The sequence below is a fragment of the Diceros bicornis genome, chromosome 35 (assembly GCF_020826845.1).
Source record: "Diceros bicornis minor isolate mBicDic1 chromosome 35, mDicBic1.mat.cur, whole genome shotgun sequence".
NCBI classification, from domain to species: domain Eukaryota; kingdom Metazoa; phylum Chordata; class Mammalia; order Perissodactyla; family Rhinocerotidae; genus Diceros; species Diceros bicornis.
In genome coordinates, this window is record NC_080774.1 from 33,093,767 (window position 1) to 33,118,002 (window position 24,236).

The window sequence follows — 24,236 nt, forward strand, 5'->3', positions numbered from 1 at the left end:
AAGGGGGTGTCTGCATGGAAAGCAGGAGCCACGGTGCTGGGCAAGGGCTGGGTGTGGTCCTGGGGGATTCTGGGGGCAGGGCAGGGCCTGGAGAACAAGTCTCGAACCCACCATCACTAGCCTGGAACCTGAGGTCAAATTTCTCACATCACACATGCTCCTTCCTTCATTCAATAAAGACACATTAAGAAGGCAATGTGGGGGACATGGCAGGTGGTTGCAATGTGGCAGTCAAGATCACCAGCAATGAGTGCAAGAAGAGGGAGTTGTAGCCAAATCAGTGCCTAGCCAGGCACATGCTGCCAAGCCACCCTGAGGAGGAGAAGGAGGGAAGCTGGGTGCAGGGGGAGGGACGGGTGCCCATGAGCAGCATGCAGACGACCTAGAGCTCAGAGGAGTGGCCTGCAGAATGACCAGCAGGGGTGAGTGGTGTGGTGGGTGTGGCCTGGGGCCTGGCCACTGAGGGCCAATGGGGCAGGCTGTGCCATGCAGCCTTGTCCAGACGGCAGTGGGGAGCCCCTCAAGGGTTTTCAGGTGGAGAGAAGTTCATCTATGGAAGGCAAATGGAGGAGTCTGGTGGTTATGGCCAGCCGCTGAGGCTGGTATACCCTTGGTGAGCTAAGTCTCCGAGGTGCCAGAGGGCTCCTGAGCTGCTGCCTCTGGGCATCAGCTGACGTGCCCCTTTTGTCTCACCATTTTTCTCTTCAACTCCAACAGGAGGAAGAGGGGCAGAAAAACTGCGTCAGGCAACTCCCTCCACGTAAGCCGTGGTGATGGTGTGCTCCAGGGGACATTAGCAAGGTCTGGGGGAGGGGTGCTACTGGAATCTGGTGGGTAGAGGCCAGGGTTGCTGATAAACATCGTGCAACGCACAGGAGCGCCCCACAATAATTATTTGGCCCTAAATGTCAACAGTGCCAAACAAGTCAGGGTGTCCAATGCACCACGATGCATGGAGCACCTGGTGAACAGGTGGGCAGGGGGTGAGGCAGGGAGGGAGGCTGCTACCCAGCCACATCCAGCACCTGTGGGGGTGCAGGAATGTCCTCAGGAGATGCACGGGGGGCTGAGGGGTGAGTGATGGGGACCTGCGCACTAGGGCAGGCAGTCAGGGTAAATCCCTCCCAGGAGGCAATATCTGGGCTCTGGCAGCAGGCCACTCACGATGTTGGAAGGAAGGGCATCCAAGGAAGAGGGGCAGAGGGTGGGAAGGCCCTTAGGAGTGAAGAGAGGCCCGAGGGAAGTGACAAAGCAGGTGGCTGTGCTGTCAGCCCCAAGGGTGGCACTGAGTGCCTGCAGGGGAAGATGGGAGGGGGTTTGGAACCATGGGGGCTGCAGGAGTTCCAAGGGGAGCCTGGCGGTCCGCGGCTGCCTGTTGAGTGGGCGGTGGCACTGGGAAGACGGGCGACGACTGGGCTTGGGCAAGCTCCTATGGGGCCTGCTTCCCACAATCGCACCTTAGGCCCGGGGAGAGGGCGGATGGCTTCCCAAACGCCCCTTTAAATGAGAGGAGAGGCGGGACCGCCTTCTGGCCTTCCTGGATTCTCCGCGGCTTCAGCTGCGAGTCCATGCAGCTCAACGACCAGGGAGGAGCCCAGGTGTACAGGTGTGCCCTGGCGCCGACCGGCGAGCTCCGGACCCACCTGGCCAGATGGGGGACCTGGGAAACCTGGGAGGAAATCCAACTCCTGATAGCCCGCCCAGTCCCGGGAGTGCAAGATCTCCTGCGGGGAAGGCGGAGCTGAGGTGGGCAGCCAAGGAGACAGGGTCTCGCTCGGGGGCGTGGCCACCGGCTGAGAAGGCCGGTTTCAGGCTCACCTGGGGTCTCTCGGTGGGCGGGGCCTACCACGGGACTCACACTGTTCCGGAACGCGAGCCGGGCCACTCTAGAAGAGGGCGTGGCTCAGGGCGCGGGGCGGGGACCCCGAGGAGCCGGCGAGGGTGAGAGCGGGGCGGGGCCGGCGGAGCCGGCGGGGCGGGGCCGAGCCGGCGGGGCAGGGCCGAGCCGGCGGGGCGGGGCTGGCGGAGCCGGCGGGGCGGGGCGGGGGCGCGTACTTAAGCAGCCCCGTCGCGCGGGCACGCCCAGCCATGGCTCTGAGGCGTATTTTCTTAGCGCTGCGCTCCGGCGTACCCCGCCTCGCCCCGCTGTCCACGGCGCCCGCGACCCGTGAGCAGCCCGCCGCGGGCCAGAGGGCCGTGCCGGGACGCCGGGAGGCCGAGGCGGCGCGGCCGACGGTGCCCGCCGTGGACTTCAGCAACGCGCAGGAGGCGTACCGCAGCCGGCGCAGCTGGGAGCTGGCGCGCAGCCTGCTGGTGCTGCGCCTGTGCGCCTCGCCCGCGCTGCTGGCGCGCCACGAGCAGGTGCGCGGGTGGGCGGTGGGCAGGACGCGGGGTCGTCTGCCCATCCCGGGGTGCGTTGTGAAGTTTCAGAGCGTAAAGCGGAGGCCTCTTGAGCATCGCCTGTTGAGGGCAAGTCAGGAAGGGAAGTGTTTCCTGCACTCGCTTTCGGGCCGTGAATTTTGCTACATGTCTGTTACTACCAACTAAAAACAAAGACCAGTTTAATTTTTAAGCTATATACCGCGTGCAGTAATACAAAGTTGTTACCTGAAATTTAAAATCGAGTGTCCTGCATGTTGCCTGCAGGGAAGTCTGGTGGTGTTGAAGGGCTCATGGCCTAGGACTCCAGAGTTCTGGGAAGCTGTGACCCAGGGGCTCCCCAGACAGGCCGCTTCTGAAAGGCAGTGTGGGGGAAAATAGGAAGCTGCTCAAACACCCAACTTTTAAAACTTGAGCATGGTAACAAAGTGTGAGGGCTTTGGGGAAGTAAAAAGCAGGACACCATTTTAGCTACTGTCAGTCTGGGATGTAGAGATGACACTTTCTTTAAGGTGGTCCTGGGGACAGTTTGCAAGGGTCCAGTTGTTGGTGCCGAGGGTCTGGAAGGCTCTTCATGCAGGCGGTGTTGATTTCTCAGGTGAGACTGTACTGAGGGTATCGTGCTGCCTCCCTCAGCCCCTGGGACCAAGGAGAAGCATCGAGCCACATCCTAGGCTTAGGTCAAGGCAAGGCCACAGCGGGTGGGAAGGGAGGGCAGAGCCCCAGCAAGTCAGAGCCGGGTGGCTCTGAAGGGACTGTGAGGCTGGCAGAGCTGTTGGCCTTGGTTCCTCCCAAAGCTTCCTGGACAATTCAGATTCCGAGCCTAGGGCTGATGGTGGCAGGAGTGGGGGCCGGGTGGGGAGATGCGGAGGAAGAAGGGGCTGAACTGGAGAAGTGGAGAGGGAGAGGGCTTGGAATGGGCCACATTTCTCTAGGCACAGCACTGAGTTTTCTTCTCTGGTTTCCAAACAAGCGGAGAAGTCAGCAGAGCTGGGGGTCCTGGGGTGCCGTGGGAGGGACGTATCAGCTCCGCTGTCTCTGGGGTGCCTGCCTTGGCAGGTGCCAGAGTGCAGGGACCAAGATGTGGGTGCTTGGAGGAGGTGAGAGGCTCTCCTGGTGTCCCTCCTGTGCCCTGGGGACACCCTCAAGGAGCCCACTAAGGGTGTGAGGCGCTCTGTGTGCCCCCTGTGGAACCTGTTCCACTGTTGTCATTGCTGGTGGTCCCCCGCTGGTAACAGTGGCCTTGGTGCCTGGTGATGGAGGAAATGGGGCAGAGGCCAGGCTGCAGAGTTGTGGGCCACTCCTCAGAACCCCTGGGCTTTCCCTGCCTTCCAGCCTGTGGTGAAAATTCCTCCTGCTGAGCCAGTGCTGGTCTGTGCATTTCCTGTCAGACCCGCTCCTGGGGGCGTGTCAGCCTGCAGGAGCCTGGTTTGAGCTGCTGCACTGGCTCCGGACCCAGTGGACCCACTCTTGCTGGAAGACAGGCCTTTTTGAGAAAAGTTTAGAAAATCCAGGTCTTCTACAACGTAGGTTTCGGTGCTTGGCTGTGAGCCATTGCGGAAGAGGGTGACTGGGCCTGGGGGCAGGGAGGAGAGAGAACCAGCTATACGTGTTCTTGCTCTGCACACGTCTGTGTTGGAGTCTTCCACAGTGAAAACGAGCATGTGTGTTACCGGTGCAAGTTGCTCAACCTGTGAAGATTGCCCCCACCTGGAAAAGAGGTGGGGCTGTCCTCGTCTCAGGTAGTGCCACCTGGCGCACACCTGTTGCCAGGATGGTTTTAAAGGGGGTGCTTTACTCTGGCGTTGGCTTGAAAACTGCCAGCCCCGCGCATGTGCTTCCATAGTCCTCTGTGAACAGGCCGGCCTCCCCTTCACCAGGGTGAGAGGGCGAGTGCCCGGCCCCGGGGACCTGGGTGGCTGTGCCCTGTGAGCCCTGCAGGAGGTCAGCCACAGTGCAGGGTGTGTGGGAGGTTACCAGCCCGTGCCCCGGGGGCCGGATTCCAGCCTGCCTGTCTTTGTCCACAAAGCGTCAGCCTTGCTCCTGCTCCTTCGGTTAGTGCTGGCTGTGGCTGCTTCTGCGCTGCAGCGGTTGGGTTGAGGAATGACAGAGGCCGTGTGGCCCGCACAGGCTGAAGTACAGTACTGCGCCCCACAGTGATGTTTGGTCCCTGATGGACTGCATGTATGATGGGGGCCCATAAGGTCAGTACCATAGAACCATCTAGGTTTGTGGAAGTGCACTCTGTGATGTTCACACAACGAAATCGCCCGACAACACCCTTCTCAGAACGTGTCCCGTCGTTAGGCGACACAGGACTTTATTTACCACTTGTGCCTGGAAAGTGTGCCAGCCCGAGAGTAGACAGTTGGCTCGCTTCGCATGGTTTGTTTCCAACAGTCTGCAGCGCTGACATGCACAGTGTCGGGGATTTTTTTGAGAGCCCAGTGATGGTTTTCAGGTCCCTGATTCTGCCCTGCTTGCCACTGGGTGATCCTCGATGTATTCAAGCCCTGGCTTTTCCTCTGGGGGCTGCTCCGGCCCATGGGATCCCGGACTTCTGGCCCAGGCTTGGTGTGAGGTGGGGGAGGAGGTCTGCCCGTCTCCCATGTTGGCACTTTCATTTGCCATTTCTAATTCTCTTTATAAAAGCAACGAGATGTAATAAAATCAGACACAGAGGCTGCAACGAGGCAGAAATGATGGCCTGGAAACTCTTGTCCTTGGGGCGCCGCGAGGTGTCTCTACTCAGTGCCAGCCTGCACTCTGGAGCAGTGGGCTGCTTGGGATTGGTTTGGGGATGAAGGTGTTTGACTCTCTTGTACTTTTGCTTAGACTAGAGATTGTTCCCTGAAACCGTGATTCCCAAGAGATCTTCACCACAAAAAAGGGAGTTCTGTTAGCCATTGGGTTTGAGAAACCTCGGGCTTCTCCTGCTTTGGAGCTGGGAGTGGGGGGCAGTGGACACACAGGAATTCCCAGACAGGTGGTGGGCGTGCCCTCCCAGCAGCACCCCTCCCAACCCCAGGGCCCTCTGCTTGTCCTCAGTCTTTCCCGCCCTGTCTGTCCCCACTGCAGGAGCTCCATGTCACCACCTTGCCTTGGTATGCACCCCTCCCCAGATCTAAGTTAGCAAACACCTCCCACCCGCGCCCTGGCAAGTGCTCCCTCATCCGCCATTCTGAATCACTCAGTGGATCACTTGCCCCTCCCTCCTTCGAGGTCTCTCTGCCACTAGGATGTGAGTTCCTTGTCTTCTTGGTTCAGCTTAGAATTGTGGTGGGCATGAAGCAGTGGCTCAGGACATTTCAGTGAATGATGGCAGAAATTTGGGATGTGGTGAAATGTGACTGGAGGAAAAAGCTGAGTAGTTAGTTTATGGGCAGCTGCCTTCGTCAGGGCCACGTCCATCTGAGCTGGGGGTCCGCTGTGGCTCTAGATGGCTGTGCCGATTCCCCCTGGTCCCAGGGTGGGCACTCATCTCCCAGACCTTTGTAGATGGTCACCTGGCTTATTGTCAGCCTGTCTATGCCTGGCTGCAGCTGAAGGCAGACTCGTTCTGCGTTGTGCATGTATTCATCTGTTCAGCAGCCATTGGAGGGCAGGTGCTTGGCCAGGTGCTGTTTTAGGGACTTGGAATAAGCAGTGAACCAAAGTCAGAAATCAGGTGCTCACCTTCTAGAAAGTCTCACCAAATCCTCCTCTTCCACAGTATAACCTGCTGAGGTGTGGATACCGAGAATGTTACGAACATGCCCTCTGCTATCCCGGGAGAGACCAGCCATTCACTTCTTTATCCACTAAGTGGTGATCAGGCCCCCGCTGGGGTGAGCGTGCAGGGCAGGGAGGCAAGAGTGGCCGCCCTGCATGAGGAGTGGGTGATTGATAGTTGCTGTGATCAGAGAAGCAAGCTGCTTCAGGTGTTCGCCGCCGTAAAATCAAGGCTGGGAGCCGCGTGTGGCCCTGGGGAGAGCATTTCAAGGCTTTGGTTGCAGTGAAGGGGGTGGGGAAGCAGGGTGTCTTGCTGGGGACAGGGGTGTCTGGGTGGCCCAGGACAGGCGCTTCCCTCTGCCTTTCAGCTGCTCCATCTCGCCAGGAGACTTCTGGGGCAAAGGCTGTTCGAGAAGCTGATGAAGATGACCTTCTATGGGCAGTTTGTGGCCGGCGAGGACCAGGAGTCCATCCAGCCCCTGATCCAGCACAACAGGGCCTTCGGCGTAGGCTCCATCCTGGACTATGGAGTGGAGGAGGACCTGAGCCCTGAGGAGGCAGAGCGCCAGGAGATGGAGTAAGGCCTGCCCCGGCGTCGGGTGGTAACCCCAGAGTGCCCCAGGCTGGCTCAGGAGGAGCCAAGGCTAGGAGAGCCTGATGACCAGCAGCCCTCCGGGCTCTGCCTGGGGCTCTTGCAGTTTTGCCCCGTGAGGACAGCTCCGGGCTTTCACGAGAGAACTGGTGTGCATGACACCAGAAGAGGGGTGAGGATGGGGTTGGCAGACTATGGTCCATAGCCCGACCCGGCCTGCCCGCCTGGTTTTGTACAGTCTGCAAGCTGGTTTGTGCATTTTTTAAATGGTTGAAACAAATCAGAACAAGGATATTTTGTGATATGTGAAAATTATATGAAATTCAAATCACTTTTGCCCTACAGGGCAGAGTCGGGTAGCTGTGGCAGACACCGTATGGCCCACGAGGCTGAGAATAGGCTCCCGGCCGTTTACAGAACACGTTCATCGACCCCATAGGAGGCGCTCTGGCTCCCTGCTCTGCTAAAGCGTCCCTCCCGGGGGGTTCCTGACTGCTGGACAGGTCCCTCTGCCCTACCCTCGCCTGAGCCCTGAGACGGTTTTCTGACTGCAGGTGGGCTCTGCCTGGTGGCTGTGGAGCCTGCCAGGCCTGGCGCCTGCCCATGGGTCTGCAGAGAAGGGACTGTGCAGCCAGGAGTGGTGTGGCACGCCAGCCTGGGGGCCTCCTCCAGAGGTCACTGACTTGCCACAGGGCCCGTTCTCTGAGCAGTGAGTGTAGGGACAGACAGGCACTGCCCTGACCCACTCTGCTGGGCCTTAGGACAGAATGACAGGACGAGGTCACCCTCTGCTTCCAGAGTAGCGGCCTCACGGGAGGTCCAGGCAAGACCAGCCTTTCCTCTTTGCGCCCCCAGGCTGGGCCCTCGCTTGCATCTGGGGCCCCTGTGTCCTGACAGCGCCTGTGCCTGACCCACGTGAGGTTTGGGACAGGCCGTCTCAGGCTGTGGTGTGTGCTCTGGCCTGGGAGGGGGCGGCAGAAGAAGGAAAGGCATCAGATGGGCCTCCTGCCCTGGGGACAGAATGTCCCGAGCTGAGCCTTAGTGCCGGCGGCCGATTGGCTTGGGGAGCCCAGCCCCTGCCCAGTGATTCGCTGTCTGGAGGGCGGGGTTCTCCAGCCGGACACCCCCTGTGTTCCCAGGGAGGCTGAGGGCCAGGACTGCAGCCTTCCCTGGGGCTGCTTGTTGAATAACGAATGGGCTGTGTGCCCGCTGCGTCTGGAGGGAGCCGGGCGGTTTCACAGTGGGATTTTCTCTTTCTGGTGTGAACAGACTTCTTTCCCAGGGCCACCTGCTTGGCTTCCTCGTTGCCCTGCAGGGCAGTGTTGGGAGGCCAGCCGGCCTCGCTCTCCGTGGGGCCGTGAGCCCGCAGCCCTGGCTACCATGCTGTTGGCACCCCTTGTCCTGCAGGAGCCCCACGTGCTGGGCTCTGGCATGTGAGCAGCGGTTCCTCCCAATCCTGACAGGGTGACTCACGGCCAGCTCTGCTGGGGGCCGGCCCCCCTGTGCTGAGGGGCAGAGCCAGGCTGGCCAGCAGTGGCTGGACGTCTACCCCATCAGGTTGCCTGCATGGCTCACCCGGTGTTTCTGGCCTGGAGTGGCTCTAACCACACAGCCCCATGTGGGGAACTGCTTCTGTGTCCTGGGGGGCTCAGAGGTCTGTTTTCCTAATCCTGTCACAGGCCCCTAGACCCTGCTCCGGGGAGTGATGCACAAGCCATTGTCCCCCAGTTAAGGCCACGGAGTGGTGGGGGGGTGGAGCACAGGTGGTGCTGGGCCTGACTGGGCGGAACTATCAGAGGCACGGAAAGGGTGGAGGCCTCTGCATGTGCATGAGGCCCAGCAGGCCTCCTGAGGGCGTGAGTAGGGGACCCAGAAGGGCCTTCCAGGGTGGGAAGCAGGAGGTGGGAGGCCAGAGGTGCAGGAGGGAGAGAGCGGCCACCACGGGAGGGTAGGACGCTGTTTCCCAGAACACTTTTTTTTTTTTTTGTAAGGAAGATCAGCCCTGAGGTAATATCCATGCCAATCCTCCTCTTTTTGCTGATGAAGACCGGCTCTGAGCTAACATCTATTGCCAATCCTCCTCCTTTTTTTTTTTCCCCCAAAGCCCCAGTAGATAGTTGTATGTCATAGTTGCACAACCTTCTAGTTGTTGTATGTGGGACGTGGCCTCAGCATGGCCGGAGAAGCAGTGCGTTGGTGTGCGCCCGGGATCCGAACCCGGGCTGCCAGTAGCGGAGCACGTGCACTTAACCACTAAGCCACAGGGCCGGCCCCAGAACACTTGTTAGAAGGCAGAGGCTGGGGCCTCATTCTACCCGAGGAGCCCCACAGGGTCTCCCCAGCGGGCTGAGAGCTGCAGGGACAGGGAAGGGGGCTAGGACACCTCCTGATGATCAGCTGTGATGAGGACGCCCAGGACAGGTGTGTCTGTCCTGGCTGTGCAGACCCAGGGCTGGCTGGGGGCTGCCTGGGCCTTGGTCCCGAGGGTGGTGGCAGCTCCCCTGGGACTGGTGTGTGCAGTGTCTCAGGTGTGCCTGCGGCCGGGGCCGGGGAGGTGGGCGTGCCAGTGCTCACAGGCTCTGCCAGACTCTGCTGCAGGTTCTCCCCTCCTGCCACCTGGCCTTGTTTCCCTGGGGGGAGCTGGAGTGAGGGTGGCTGGCATAGTCTCCCCTCACTTTCTGCTTTTCTCTAAAAGGTATCAGGCCGATAAATCACCCAAAACACCTGCTGAGAGCTGAGCTTGGGGTTAGCCAAGGGGTGCTTGGGGTCTTCCTGCCACCTCCGCAGATCCCAGGGCATCGTGTTCATTGTCCTCTGTCCCCTGCCCCGGTGTGCCCTCCTCCACGTTCTGGGCTGTGCGTGTGTGTGCATGTGTGTGTGTACCCATGTGGTTGTGCACACTGGGCGCTCCTTTCTCTCCCCCGTGACGGCATGACCCTCGCTGCGCCTGGGAACTGCCCTTTTTTGTCTCCTTGTGACCCAGCCATCAGGCCTGGTCCAGAGTGCGGCCCTGTCCCTGCTGGGTGCTGTCTGCTCTGAGACAGGCCTTTGACCACCCGGCGATGTGGCCGGCCCAGCTTCTCTGCTCGGCCCATTTCTAAAGTACTTCCTGTCCGGTCTGTGCCCAGGAGGTTCCCGGATGGAAATAGCTGCGGCCTCCGGCTGCCTTCCTGCTACTGAACCTGCTGGGAGCTAGAAAGAGAGTGGCCCTTGCATCCCTGTGCCTTTGGAGCCTGGCCAGGGCTCACAGGTGGACGGGCCCGCTGTGGAAATGCTTAGCAGGGACCTTGTGGAGGATTTGGAGGGTCCCCGATTTAAGAGGTTTTAATACAAAGTCAGAGGGTAGACAAAGCTGCTTGGGTGCCCCCCGGGCGGCAGGCAGTGACAGTACTTCATCTGAGGAGGCTTAGCCATGACTCGGGTGTCTCCGACACCACAGCCACAGTGAGGAGGAGGATGGTATCTGCTGTGACTCTGGCTGGGGGACCACGGGCTGGCCTCACTGTCCTCATGAGGGCTTGGGGTGTTATTCAGGTACAACGGGAGGCCAGGGGAGGGTTTGCATTTTAAAAGAAAAATTCTGGTTGCTGCTTGGAAAATAAGCCTAAGGGGCAAGAATGAAGCAGGGTGCTGGCGGGCAGGGGGGCCTGCTTTGTATGGGGGCGGGAGCCAGAGCTCAGCCTGAGGTGCCTGGATGTGGGGCGTGGAGGGCAGAGGGTACGCTGGTGGCCTCCCCATCTCTGTCCCTCCTCAGCCCTGACTGGCCCCGTGCTGCCGTCTTGTCCTCAGCAGCAGGGCCTCACTCCACCGGACTGTTCTGAGAGTGGTCTGACTTACCACCACCTGTCGTAGGGAGGGCTCCACTCCTGAGGAGCCAGAGGCTTCTCCAGGGTGGTGTGTGCAGGCTGCTGCCCTTCTCGGCTCAGGGGCGGTGACCCTGGAGGCCTGGCCGGGGAGGAGGCAGGCGGCAGCAGCCACTCTCACCTGCCTGGCTGACCCGGCCTCTTTCACACAACCTCCTCCTCAGGGCAGTGGCAGGGCTCAGGCGCTAGCTTCTCTCTCACCTCTGCCTCCTCGAGGGGAATACACTTGTGCCCCAGGGGGCATGACCCTGACCTCGCCTCTTTACCTTCCTGCAGGTCCTGTACTTCGGCTGCAGAGAAGGAGGGCAGCGGTGAGTAAGAGGCGGCTGTTCACCAAGAAACACTCCCCGCCCGCACACATATCCTGTGCTCGGGAGGCCTGGGCGCAGGGACAGCAAGCCTCGGGCCGAGGGGCCGTGCCGCGGCTCCCCACTGGGCCACGGGCGCCCAGCCCACTGCCCCACCTGTGCTGACATCCTCACGGCCCACGGCCTGTCTGGGCTCTGCCTTTCTGGCCCGGGTTTGCCACGTGATGAGGACTCAGCCAGGGAGAAGGAACAGCGAGTGCCGGGGCAGGGAGTGGTGGGCAGCACTGTGCAGGGGGCCGTGGGGCGCCAGCAGGGCCTGCTGGACACGGGGAAGCTCTGTGTCTGCCCAAAGTGGGGTTGGAGCCCAGAACACAGCGCAGATCCGGGTGGGTGCTCAGGCCGTGTGCCCGCCCCTCCAGGCACCGGTAAGAGGGAGAGGCAGTACCAGGCCCACCGGGCCTTCGGAGACCGCAGGGACGGTGTCTTTAGCGCCCGCACCTACTTCTACGCCAATGAAGCCAAGTGTGACAGCCACATGGAGACGTTCCTGCGCTGCATTGAGGCTTCAGGTGGGGCCCTGCTCTTTGCCGGCTGTCCACATGCCAGGCCCAGCCTGGGCTGAGCCCTGGCATGTGGAGATGCTGGTGGGTGAACGTGAGGCTGGAGCACACACTTGGGGCCTCCTCTGTCTGGGCGGCCCAGACTGTCAGGAGGATGACTTAGGTGACATTTGAGAGCCACGGGCTGGGCACGGGTCACGCTGGGGTCAAACCTGTGTTCAGCCCCTCCTGAGGAGCCTGGCTGCCTCCAGGAAGGTGCTTCTTACCCCGCTCCCGGGAACCAGGTCCCTGGATGTGGACCTTCAGGAAGGCTGCTGGTGGGCTGAGCAGCACCTAGTTCTGGGCAGGGACTCCTTCTTGTCAGATATGGTTTGCCGAGGGCTGCACTCATCCGGGAGCTGGTGCCATGTCCTCTCGCAGAGAATTCCACCCTGCACAGCTTCTGGGCAGGAGCGTCTGCCGAGGGACGCGCGCTAAGCTGGGAGGTCACTGAGGCCTCCGCGTCCTTTGGTCTTCAGAAACCCACCAGGTCACAGCGCAGCCCCTGTGCGTCCTCAGCAGCCTTCCCGTGAGTGGGTCTTGCACCTTCTTGACACTTTAAGGAACGGAAGTGAGTGATGCTTGGAAGCAGCCTCCTAAGAGTGGTGCTGGGGGACCCCGGCGGTCAGACAGACACTTGGCCGTCCACTGCAAGGGCTGACTCCTTGCCTCCCTGCCTGTGGTGCCTAGGGGCAAATAGATGGGGAGGGCCTTGCAGAAGCCAAGATGTGAGTCATGGGCTCCGGAAGCCGGAGGAGAGAGAAGTGTGGTGGTTCAGTGCCTTCTGTGCTCCAGTCTGTGCCCTGCTGGGCGTTTCTGCATTCTCTGAGCCCCTGTGGGCAGCCTGGGGTGCCGATGGCATGGAGAGGAAACAGAGGCAGAGAAGGAACGGGCAGGTCTCGCGCTCCTTTGCCCACTGCCTTCCAGGACCCATGTGGCAAACTCGAACCCTGCCGAGTCTGTCCCCACCTCCGTGGCGTCAGGAGCCGCCATGCACACGGGCGTTTACGGGCTAGGTAGGATCCTGGTCCTCCTGCCCACAGGTGGTTAGTGGCCTAGGGCGTCGGGGGCCTCAGTGGGCTCTCCTCTGCTGTTCAGCCTGAGATTGCTGAGCAGATTGTGGAGCTGCTTCCGAGGAGGGCAAGGCACACAAGCCAGGGGCCAGGCAGCTGCCCAGGAAGCACGGCTGCCCTGGGTGTCCCTGCGGACCCCGCTCAGGCTGGTGGAGGGAGGGAGGAGAGAGCTACTGGTGCCACTGTACCACTGACAGATTTGGCGACTGGATTGTTCACTGCTTCCCAGTGGTCTCGGGGCCCATCTTCCAGGTGGACCTAGTACCGTGGGTGTTGTAGGTAACCAGTAGGAAGAAGGGCCACCACCAGAACCCTGTAGTCCGTCGCACCCGCGGTGAGATGCGTCCTAACTCGTGAGTGGTGCAGATTCTGGGTGCAGGCTCCTGGTCCTCCCCCTGCCCCTCTGGAGACCTAAGGGCCCTTCTTGTGGCTTCTGATAGGTGAAGCCAGCGACGACGGCTTCTCAGCCATTAAGCTCACTGCGCTGGGGAGACCCCAGTTTCTGGTAAGTGCCAGAACCTTCCACCTGCAGAGAGAGTTTGCAAGAACTTGGGGCTGCCGTGAGCATTAAGGGAAAGCTCCTGTGCCCATACCGTGAGGCTGGGAGACAAGCACACAGGCGGGCTGGGAGGGGCCCAGGGGCCATGCGGGGGTCCTAGGGCAGGGAGCTGGGCGTGGGCCTGAGACGGTCGCTGAGGCCCGCATCTGCAGCTGCAGTTCTCGGATGTCCTGACGAAGTGGAGGCAGTTCTTTCACCAAATGGCTGCCGAGCAAGGGAAGGCTGGGCTGGCTGCCGTGGACACAAGGCTGGAGGTGGCCGTGCTGCAGGTGGGGCAGCCCTTGCCCGGGGCACTGTGGGGTCTTGGGAGGAGCCGGCCAGGCCGTGCCTGAGGTGGGTTCCTGGAGCTGCTCCAGGGCCTGCAGCCCAGCCCACAGCTGCTGGGAAGGAATCTGAGCAGAGGCTGAGGATGCGTGGGACGGGGAGGGTTGGAGGGCGGCCTGCGGGTAGCAGAGCGCCGTAGAGCCGCAGGGACTGGAGGGGAATTGGGGACCGTGGGCATAGACCCATCTGTAGAGCAGAAACACTAGCCGGAACCGTATCCTGTTCTAACAGTGTAATAGAGTCAAAACAGCATCTCCAACCAATGGGCAGAGGGCCGGGAATGTTAGTGAATGGGGCCGGGGGAGGTTGCGGGACCGACGCTGTTTCTCTTCTCAAGGAAAGCGTGGCAAAGATGGGCATCGCGTCTAGGACTGAGATAGAGAACTGGTTCACCACGGAGACCCTGGGCGTGTCAGGGTAAGGGCAGCCCCAGTTCAGCTGTGGTTCTAGCCAAGCCCCAGCGGCTTCTCCCACTCCTGGTTGTCCCCCTGGAGAGCGTGGGCCTCGGGGCGACAATGCTGAAGGATCTGCTCCCCCGAGACACGCAGAACAGGGCTTGATGGGGAGCCGGGAGTGCACAGGGCTGGGTGGCAGCGTGGGCGCAGGGCCAGCTCCGACTCGGCAACCTCCACTGGTGGTGTGGGAGTGAGGCTGCCATACCCAGCCCTCCCTGGGACCCAGGTGAAGGGTCAGGGCAGCTGCGGTCCTGGAGAGTCCTACGCCTCATGCTGAGGGGGCTGGCACAGAGGTCACCAGGGCCCCTGGGCTGGCAGCAGCGTGCCGTCCCCTCACATGCTGGTCTGCCTCCTGCCTGGTCTTCCATGTTCAGCTCTTCCTCCAGCCTGACGTGGCCCATGGTGTTCTTCGTGTGCGCCCTGGGTTTTTATAGCTGCTGCTGCCCCGGTGCAAGCAAGTTCGTGTGTTGGTTTCCATTTCTTTAAACAGAGGACGGTGTTCACATTTTATCTATCTTTTAAACTGAACACTGAGGCAGGTTTTCTGGGGGTTGGGTTTGGGGATGCTCTTCTAGGGAATGGGCTGGTTTGGGGCCTGGGTTCCCCAACAGATCCTAGTGCCCATGGATAAAGCCATGTGGCTGGGTGGAGAAGCTGCTGCTGCCCTTGTGCTGACACACCTTCTCCCGCAGCACCCTGGACCTGCTGGACTGGAGCAGCCTGATCGACAGCAGGACCGAGCTCTCCAAGCACCTCGTGGTCCCGAACATGCAGGTGACTGACTGCCGCCCTCGCCACCGAGCCCTGTCTCAGGGCGCTGCGTGGAGAAGGGAAACTCTCTCTGTCGCCTACCCTGGTTCAGCAGCTGGGGACACAGCAGGGCCAAGACCCTGTCCTCCCCAGCCCCACGAGACCCCCGTGGTCTGGGGGAAGAAGACAGAGCCACTAGTGCCCCACACAGTGAGATGAGACCACGAGGAGAGGGGTGCCTGGGGGGGGCCTTCCCTGTGTCACGTGTCCTTGCACATCAGGTCACCCCAAACCTCAGTGGCCTGGAAGGACAGCAGTCACATTACATTCCTCTTCCTGGGTCTGGGGCTGACAGGCCTTGGCTCGGGGGGGCTCTCGCTCAGGGTCTCCGTGGGTTGTACTCAGAGGTTGGTGGGCCTGGGGTCTTTGGGGCGTCCCTGCTCACAGGGCCAGTGGTGACGGTCAGCCAGGGCTTCCTTACCGTGTGGCGGCTGGATTCCCAGTGCAAGTGTCCCCACGAGCCACGCAGAAGGTCTGTCACCTTTTCTAGCCTAGCCTCAGGATCCCATGGCTTTACTTCTGCCCAATTCTGTTTGTTTGTTTTTTAAAGATTTTATTTATTTATTTATTTATCTATCTTCCCCCCAAAGCCCCAGTGGATAGTTGTATATCATAGTTGCACATCCTTCTAGTTGCTGTATGTGGGACACGGCCTCAGCATGGCCGGAGAAGCAGTGTGTTGGTGTGCGCCCGGGATCCGAACCCGGGCCGCCAGCAGCAGAGCGCGGGCACTTAACCGCTAAGCCACGGGGCCGGCCCCCAATTTTGTTTGTTAATAGTGAGTCGCTAGGCCGGCCTGTGTTCAGGAGTAGTGGGACGAGACTCCACCGGCCCGTGAGAGGGTGTCCAGGAATTTGCAGCCGTGTTTGAAGCCACCCCCTAAGCTGGGATGTGACGAAGCAGCCGACGGGCCTTGGGGAAACATCCCCAGACACTGCCTTTCACAAACCTCCACCCCGGCCGGCTGGGGGTGCAGCTGCTGCACTGAGCCAGGCCGCTGGAGGGGTGTGCTCAAGGCCCCGCAAGGAGTGCCCTGGGCAGTGTCAGTGGGCAGGCGGAGTGAGCAGAGGGCCCCAGTGCTGCGCGGCCCACACACAGGGTGGGTGCCTGCTGCCTCCGAGCGCCGGCCTCCTGCTGACCCACCCTCTGGCTCCCTGAGGCCACCGTCTGGCGAGGGTGCCTCCGACCTGCTGCGTGTCCGTCTGTGTGCCACAGCTGTCCTTGTCTGCCTGTAGCCGTGGTTCTTCCTCCGAGCCCTTTCCCTTCTAGGGTCTGAGCCTTTCCGGGTGATTGGGTGGGTCAAGGGTCACTTCCTTAGCATTGTGTGGGAGCAGAAGGGTGACGCCCTGCGTCAAGGGTCCTGGGGAGGCCGTGGGAGCAGACACCTTGGGTGCACAGGCCTGACCTGTGCAGCTGGCTCTGTGATAAGAGTGCCTAGCTGGCTGTGAGGTTCCAGGGTGCCATGTGGCCGGCCGGCCTCAGGGTAGGGTGCTGATCTTCATGTGAGAACAGGGACAGGACAGGGGAGGGGTGGGGGTGAGGCGGCCTCGCTGGTCCTGGGGACGAGGCACCCGGCATTGGTGGGCCTTCCGCACAGGGCAGGAGGGTGCCGTGGGCGGGGAGCGCTCTGTGTGGCCTGACCGAAGGCTGCCCCTCAGACGGGACAGCTGGAGCCTCTGCTGTCACGGTTCACCGAGGAGGAGGAGCTGCAGATGACGAGGATGCTGCAGAGGATGGACATTCTGGCCAAGGTCGGGGACCCTGGGGTGTGCCGGGGGTGGAGCACCTGTTTCACCTGAGCCCCAGACAGATCCTCTCTCCTCCCCTGCGCTCTCAGAAAGCCGCTGAGGCAGGCGTGCGGCTGATGGTGGACGCTGAGCAGACCTACTTCCAGCCGGCCATCAGCCGCCTGACGCTGGAAATGCAGCGCAGGTTCAATGTGGAGAAGCCGCTCATCTTCGGCACGTACCAGTGCTACCTCAAGGTGTGACCCCCTGGTGCCTCCACACTGGCCCTCAGGTGACAGGATGCCCCTCCCCTGGCCCCAGTATTGGGGAGAGGCCCCGGCCCAAGCATGACTGCCTCTGAGCAGAAGAAAGGCTCCAGGCCCCTGTCACCAGCTCTGTGCTGGCCCCTCCTCTGGGCCTCAGATCTCAGACAGGGTGTTCAAGGGGCGCAAGGGAGGTGAAGGAGCTTCTTTAGAGTCCACTTAATGTACCTTAATCCCCAAATCTTGAAGGCCTCACGAGTGACCATTTTCTCCCCCCTGTTTTACTTCGGGTTCCTCTAAGGGTCTGTGGAAGGCTCTGGGCTCCTCCCCAGGAAAAGCCTTGCTCAGAATTTTGCATGTACCTTAGGGAGCCCAGGGGTGCTTCAGGGCGGGACCTCTGAGTGGAAACCGGGGCTGGGCTGCTTGGGGTCCAGCCAGGTGTTTGGAGGACATGGGGTGGGTCCATGTCGAGGCTGCAGGGGGTCCAGGCAGGTGCCCCCAGTATGCAGCACCCCTGCCCCCGAGTCAACTTGAGGAGACTGGGGTACACTGTGGCTGCTGGCACCTAGCCTGTCCCCCACAGGGCTGTTCCCAGGCCAGACAGAGGAGGCTGCAGGTGTCCCCACTGTCACCATTCCTTGAAGACGAGATCAAAGGGCCTTCCTCACGCATACCTGGCTCCCAGATCCCCCACGAGGGCACCTTCCTCAGGCACTGGCTGCCGGCCCTGGTGCCCCACGCTGACCACATCCTGAGAGCCCCTGGGTGGCCCCAGGGGACACAGGCTGGAGGGGGGCTTGTCCTGGTTGTTGTTGACTTTGGCCCTGGCCCTGCAGGACGCCTATGACAATGTCACCCTGGATGTGCAGCTGGCTCGCCGTGAAGGCTGGTGTTTCGGGGCCAAGCTGGTGCGGGGTGCCTACATGGCCCAGGAGCGTGCCCGTGCTGTGGAAATTGGCTACGAGGACCCCATCAACCCCACCTATGAGGCCACCAGCGCCATGTACCACAGGTGCACCAGCCTTCTTGGCCCCCAGAGCCTCAAGGCTTCCTGGGGAGGGGAGAGAGAAAACAGGGCGAGGGCAGCTTAGCGCCCACCTGGTGCTGGAGCTGACCCGATGTGGCCCTGTCAGCAGGGGGAGCAGCCCTTGGGGTCAGAAGTCTCGGGTAGGAGCAAGACTTCTACGCTGAGGCCAGAACTGATATCTTGTCTGCTTTCATTTTACTTTTTCCAAAACCATTAAGGGTTTTCTCTTTTTTAACATGGAAAAGTCAGCTGAACAAAACTGGCTCAGGTGCCCGAGCCAGCTCCTGCGGGCACTTAGGACTCGGGAGAGGGAGCCGTGCAGCCTCCCGGCGCTGCACGGAGCCAGGGTGCTCAGCTGCTCTGCGTCTCCTTCGCTCTGTCCATCTTGTTGGTCTTGTCCTGCAGCACGGACAGGCCGCCTGGAGCTTTTCTCTCTCTGAGGTTGACTGTGAGACCCAGTGTCTCCCCGCCCCCTCCCCGGCAGCACCTTGCTTCCTTCCAGGAGCTCCGAGTCTGTGCGATTGCGGGCGTTGTACGCTCCATCCTCGCTGTGGCCTTTCCGTGTCACGTGTGCCTGGAGCCTCCCGAGTCATGCAGCCCTGCGGTGTGAACCAGCGCCAGTGTGGGTGCTCGTGCTCACAGGCCAGTCGCTGAGAGCTTTATGGTGGTTTGCCGCCCATCGGTACAGCGGCGACTCGCGGCACACCCTCTCCCTGTCTGTTGTACCCCTGGGCGAGGACACAGCTGTTGTAGGTGCCTGGAGGCGGAGTTGCTGGGTCGGAGAATGTGCACCTGCCCAGCTGCCCTCACCGCCAGGCTGTGGTACCGCTCACCCTCCCCTGGCTGCAGGGAGGCCCCTCCCTGCCAGGCCTTCAGTCTCCCTGCACACTCCTTCCCGGAGGTGAAGCCGCACCTGTCAGAGGGCAAGGGGCACTGTGCCTCAGCTGGTCCCCCATAAACAGCCGGCCCCAGGGGCTGCTCCCCTTTTCTTTCTTAATCATGAGGTGCTGTTGGCGGGTGCTCGTCCCCTGGCCCTGTGGCCATGGGCACCCTTGGGAGAGCGGGCTGCTGGATGGCCCTGGGCTGCCTACGGCCTCCCCTGGGGGCCTCTCCAAGCCCTGCTCACGGGGCGCTCTCCCCAGGTGCCTCGACTACGTCCTGGAGGAGCTGATGCACAACGCCAAGGCTGAAGTGATGGTGGCCTCCCACAACGAGGACACGGTGCGCTTCACACTGCGCAGGTAGGTGCCGCCCACCCGGCTGTCAGCTCCTGGGCAGGGCCTGGCTCTGGTGAGGGCCCTGAAGCTGTGCAGTGACCTGCAGGAGCAGGGGGTGTGTTGGGGGAACGTGTCTAGAAGGAGCTGGAGCGGTTAGCGCCCCTGTCCACCCAGGCCCAGCTGGGCATTGGCGCTGTAGTAGCAAAAAGGCTATTATTGGTAGTTACCAGGGTTTTTAAAATATCTGACTGGGGCTGTCCCCATGGCTTAGCGGTTAAGTGCGCACGCTCCACTGCTGGTGGCCTGGGTTTGGATCCCGGCCGTGCACTGACGCACTGCTTCTCCGGCCATGCTGAGGTGACGTCCCACATACAGCAACTAGAAGGATGTGCAACTATGACATGCAACTATCTACTGGGGCTTTGGGGGAAAAAGAGGAGGAGGATTGGCAATAGATGTTAGCTCTGAGCTGGTCTTCCTCAGCAAAAAAAAAGAAAAAAAAAGCAAAGAAAAAGAGGAGGATTAGCATGGATGTTAGCTCAGGGCTGATCTTCCTCACACACACACACAAAAATATCTGACTTATTCAAGTTTCAAATTCAAAAAATAAATTTCATTAGGTGATTTAAATAGCTTGCTGAAACGTACAAGTACAGTGTGAAATGTCAGGGCCCCTCAGGAGGCCTTCGATGTGTCCCTTCATTTATACAGACTTCCTCCTAACATTTTAAACTGCATTTGGAATTTAATATAGTCTGGTTTATCTGCTCCTGTGGACCAAAACTTTGGTAGAATGCGTACAAGTCAGATTTAGGAATAAGGTGAAGTGAATTCTTAATCACTCCAGTGTCATCACCATGTTCTTCTCGTATCCACACCCGGGTCCTAGTTCCCCTCTCCCCAGTCTCGGCCTTCCTGGGGGTTTAGGCCCCACAGGAAGCCCTGCCTGCAGCAGCCTTGCTGGCCCTCACCTTTCCCAGAGCAAAGCAGGGCCCCCTCCCACGGTGGGGCGCCCCAGGCTCAAGGCCTGTGGCTGAGCAGGGCCTGGGGAAGGAGTATTGAAGGTGCAGGCGGGGCAGGGATGCGGCCCAGGCCAGGCACTTGCAGGGTGCTGCCTGGAGAGCTGACTCTGCTTGTTCCAAACCCATTCAGTGACCTCGCTACTTGCCCTTTGTTCGTGACGGTGCTGCGTTTTCAGTCTGAAAATGCGACTGAGAACCATGCTTTCTGATGTACAGCAGTCGAAGCCATCTTGGTTGGGAACATGAGCGCTGAGGCCACCAGTGCTGTCCAGGAGGAGTGCAGACTATGGCGAAGCTCCCTGTCGGGTCGGGCTGGGTGGGGGAGCCAGAGTCCCAGCTGGGCAGGACTGTCTGCCTGCTTCCCTCCTGCCCCAGGGACTTCCCAGCACTCATTTCTCACCTTGAATGCCCCATCCTTGTCACTGATGTTGTTGTCGAGGGCCAGGGGCACCTTTTTGTGCTCAGCAAAGATTAGTTCTGGTTTCTTTGACTTTTAAAATGCGCACACACAATTGAGTTGCAAATTTTAAAACCTGGCTTTCACTTAGGCTTAAATACACTTTTCTGTGATGAAACCTTGACCAAGGCTTGGTCCCTCTGGCGCCAGGGTCCTCCACGCAAAGCCTTCTGGTCTCCTGCCCCGCCCTCGGAACCTGTGTCCCTGCACGGTGGCGCCTGCTGCCTGGGCCAGCTCTGCGGAAGGCGGCTGCCAAGGTTTCAGTTATGAACTCAGCCTTTGGTTGGCCACTCACATTTGAGAATGGGGTCGCAGGCTAGTCAGCCACCTGGGGGTCTAGTGCTTAAGATTCCGTGCTCTCAGCACTGTGGCCTGGGTTCGTTTCCCGTCAGGGAACCATACCACCCGTCTGTCGGTTGTCCTACTATGGCGGCGGCGTGTTGCTCTGATGCTGAAAGCTCTGCCACTGGGACTTCAAATACCAGCAGGGTCACCCGTGGTGGACAGGTTTCAGCAGAGCTTCCAGACTAAGACCAGGAAGAAGGACCTGGCCACCCACTTGCAAAAAAATTGGCTATGAAAACCCTGTGAATAGAGGTGGAGCATTGTCTGATACAGCACCGGAAGGTGAGAGGATGGCGCAGAACGACCGGGCAAGGTCCGCTCTGCTGCCCACAGGGTCGTGAGGACTTGGAATCACTTGGGGGCACTAACAACAAGCACTGGCAGTCCACTCGGACACCAGCTAGACAGAGAACAGTGAGACTTCTAAAGGTACAACCTGCCCTCAGAAGGGCCTCCTTTCTCCCGATTTCTGAACCTGCCCACTGAGAACATGTGTGTCCTCACCATCTTGGCTCCAGCTGCCTCCTGCCCTGGATGCAGCTTCCTCTGTCCTGAGTGCCAGTAGAGCGCTCTCCTTCCTTGCAGCCTCCAGATACCGCTGTCATGGATCAGGCTCTACCCTGCAGGCCGCGGCTGTGCTTCTGCTCTGGGCCTGGGGAGCCTTCCCTGGGGAAGCAGTGTGGGTCTCTCTGATGCCGCGCATCGGGGGCCTCACTCAGACAGCCTATGTCAGCCTTGGCCAAGTAACAAACCAACCTAAGACTCAGGCCTGAACAAGTGTGTTCTGTGGATCAGCAGTGGGGGCTGGGCTCAGCTGGGGGCTGCTTCTGCTGGCCTTGTCTGGGGTCCGTCCTGAATCCGTGGTCAGCTGGGGCCTGGTTGGCTGTACATGGCCTCATTTGTGGCTGGGACAGCAAAGGGGACTGCATCACATGTCCAGTGTCCAACACGCCAGCCCAGGCTTCACCACATGGTGGTCTCAGGCTTCCAGAAGCCCTAGAGAGGGCAAGCCTCTGCCCAGGTCATGTTTGCTCTTGTCCTGTTGGCCAAAGGAAGTCATGAAGCCCAGCCCAGACACGAGGTAGAGAGAGCCGCCTTCTACCCTTGGCAAAGCTGCAGTCACACAGCAGAGCGCGTGGACACCAGTAGGGGAGTGGTCAGCAACCGTCTTTGCAGAACGCTACATGAGTGTCCCCACCACCACCAGCCAGGCAGCAACACGGTGGCAGCGCTGCTCACGTGGGGTTCATGTTCTAGTGGAGACAAAGATGCATAAACCGGAGACCAGGGTGACATGGTGACAGGCCCACTCTAGACTGGGTACCCGCCATTGGAGCCCAGCTCTGAGGGAAGGAGAGGAAGGGCCTTTGGGACGAGCCTCACGCAGAGTCCAGGGTGATATGCACTTGGTGCTCTGGGAGCCTGGGGCCAAGACAGTGAGGAGAAGGGAGGTGGGCCTGGGTGTGGCCGGGGTGGGTGTGAGGACCCAGGCTGAACTTGCCCCTGGGGGAGGGGGGAGGAGGGGGCGGCCTCCTGAGTGCTGGTGGAGATACGCTGAGTCTGGATCCGTGGATATGGGAAGCCAGAGAGAACAATGTGGGGACCATCGAGACGCAGGTATCTCCAACCCTGGGAGGAGTTGTAAGATCCTGTGAGGGCAGGTGTGAGGACAGGAGAGTGCTGCACAGCATCGGGGATCCCCGCCCCAGCATCTGAGCAGCACTAATAGAAATGTGAGCCACATCTATTAATTCTAAATGTTTTAATAGCCACATTATAAGATGAAGTTAATTTCAATCATACATTTCAATTAGGCCAACATATGCAGCGTACTCCCATGGAAACGTGTTCGGTGTTTCAGAGCACAAGGAGCTGTCTTGCGTGCTCTCCACACTCAGCCTTCAAACCCCGCGTGCACTTGCAGCACACCTCCATCTAGAGCAGCCGCCTCTCAGACGGGACGGCCACCGGCAGCTGGTGGCTGCTGTGAACGAGATAGAGCAGCCAGCAAGGGAGGACGAGAGGCTGGGGTTGGGGACCGGGGACGTCCCCAAATGAGGGCGAGGGGCTTGAGGAACAGGCGGGGGGGAGGGTTGAGAGCTTTCCCGGGCCATGCCGCAGGGCGGGCCTCCACGTGGGTCTGCCTTCGTGGGCCAGGGCACAGGGCAGGGCAGGCAAGAGGGAAGGGCTGGGGAGAAAGTATAGGGGGACGGGGCGGGGCTGGCTGCGGAAGGACAGGACTTGGTGGCTGTGGGCCGAGGTGGGAGCAGCAGCGCACAGAGACCTGGTCTGGGCAGGACAGACCCTATGCCACGCCTTACCTGCAGGGGACGGAGTCGGGAGTGTGGCTGGGGTCTGGGGGTGGCAGGAAGGCTCAGAGCCAGCCCAGGGCTCACCCACCACCTCGCCCGTTCACAGGATGGAAGAGCTGGGACTGCACCCTGCCGACCGACAGGTGTCCTTTGGACAGCTGCTGGGCATGTGTGACCAGATCAGCTTCCCGCTGGGTGAGCTGGCTTCCCCGGGGGCGGGGCTGGGGGTGTGCAGGGCCGGGACTCACTGCCCACCCGTGCAGGCCAGGCGGGCTTCCCCGTGTACAAGTATGTGCCGTACGGCCCCGTGATGGAGGTGCTGCCCTACCTGTCCCGCCGCGCCCTGGAGAACAGTGGCATCCTGATGGGCGGCCAGCGCCAGCGGCAGCTGCTGTGGCAGGAGCTCATGCGGAGGCTCCGCACGGGCGGCCTCTTCCACCGCCCGGCCTAGTGCCTGAGGGCCGCTGCCCGCCAGGCTCCCTCCAGATGCCCTCAGGCTGACACTGCACCTTCCGCCAACCCCAACCTCAGAAGGATTCACCTTTTTACACCCAAGCCTGTGAGAACCGCTGGAAGTGGGGCCTCGGTGCACCCGGGGCCTGCCCAGGGCGTGGGCACGCAGGTGTGCGTCAAGTCTCATACCTGCCAGAGCTGCGGGCACTGCCGCAGACTGCTCCTCAACGAGTGAGCATGGCCCCAGTCTCTGCCCACCCCCAACCCTGCACCCAAAGGTCCTCCTGCTGCCAGGAACCAGCCCACACACCCCAAGCCCCACAGGGGGGCAGTGGCCAGGCTGGGGAAGCTGGCCTGGTCAATAAAACACATTCTGCAGCTTGAGGCCTGCAACTCGATGCCTGCAATGCTCTCCTTCACGTGGGGTAAGCAGCAAAGGGGGAGTGGCTCCGACAGCTCCCTTTCAGGTTCTGCCTCTCCTGCATCATGTGCCCTGGGGGTCAGGCCCACTGTGGACAGGGCGGACCCACCAACACCTCCCTTCTGGCTCTATGGCAGACCTGGCCACATAGGTGCTGGACATGCCCCCCCCAACCCCCAGCAGGGCACCTGTGCTCAGATCAGTGCAGACAGGACACTCCCAGGGCAGGCTGGTGCCTCCCCATGCTGGGTTTCTCCCTCCCTCAGACCCTTCCTGCTACTCTGTGCCGCCACCCCAGTGACCCACACCACACTCCTGC

At 60.8% G+C, this 24,236-nt stretch overlaps 2 protein-coding genes across 7 annotated transcripts in view; both read left to right on the forward strand.

The window, feature by feature from the left end:
- Positions 1-21,286, forward strand: part of DGCR8 (DGCR8 microprocessor complex subunit) — a 238,031-nt gene extending 216,745 nt beyond the window's left edge. For all 3 annotated transcript variants that reach the window (XM_058532198.1, XM_058532200.1, XM_058532199.1), the window contains one exon: positions 21,272-21,286. The gene's annotated coding sequence lies outside the window, so the exon portion shown is untranslated. The remainder of the gene's footprint in view (positions 1-21,271) is intronic.
- PRODH (proline dehydrogenase 1) lies at positions 2,089-23,894 on the forward strand. 4 transcript variants are annotated; one of them, XM_058532207.1, is made up of 15 exons: positions 2,290-2,361; positions 6,092-6,206; positions 6,459-6,667; positions 10,822-10,856; positions 11,273-11,422; positions 12,966-13,030; positions 13,237-13,353; positions 13,746-13,825; positions 14,556-14,637; positions 16,332-16,424; positions 16,511-16,657; positions 17,500-17,675; positions 18,833-18,931; positions 23,150-23,238; positions 23,307-23,894. In XM_058532207.1, exons 2-15 carry the CDS (start codon positions 6,132-6,134, stop codon positions 23,492-23,494), a joined length of 1,605 nt encoding a protein of 534 aa, XP_058388190.1. In that variant the 5' UTR covers positions 2,290-2,361; positions 6,092-6,131; the 3' UTR covers positions 23,495-23,894. The 4 variants fall into 4 exon arrangements, with proteins under 4 accessions (XP_058388189.1, XP_058388190.1, XP_058388192.1 ...); XM_058532206.1 differs by lacking the exon at positions 6,092-6,206 and having other exon boundaries at positions 2,089-2,361; XM_058532209.1 differs by lacking the exon at positions 11,273-11,422.
- The last annotated feature ends 342 nt before the right edge of the window (positions 23,895-24,236 follow it).

What these genes read in the sequence shown, in the direction of transcription:
- PRODH (XM_058532206.1), top strand. Translation starts at nt 2,089, where the DNA reads ATGGCTCTGAGGCGTATTTTCTTAGCGCTGCGCTCCGGCGTACCCCGC. An exon ending in GCAGAGCGCCAGGAGATGGA is followed by an intron (nt 6,668 to 10,821) that starts GTAAGGCCTGCC and finishes ACCTTCCTGCAG; the next exon opens with GTCCTGTACTTCGGCTGCAG. An exon ending in GTGCGCTTCACACTGCGCAG is followed by an intron (nt 18,932 to 23,149) that starts GTAGGTGCCGCC and finishes GCCCGTTCACAG; the next exon opens with GATGGAAGAGCTGGGACTGC.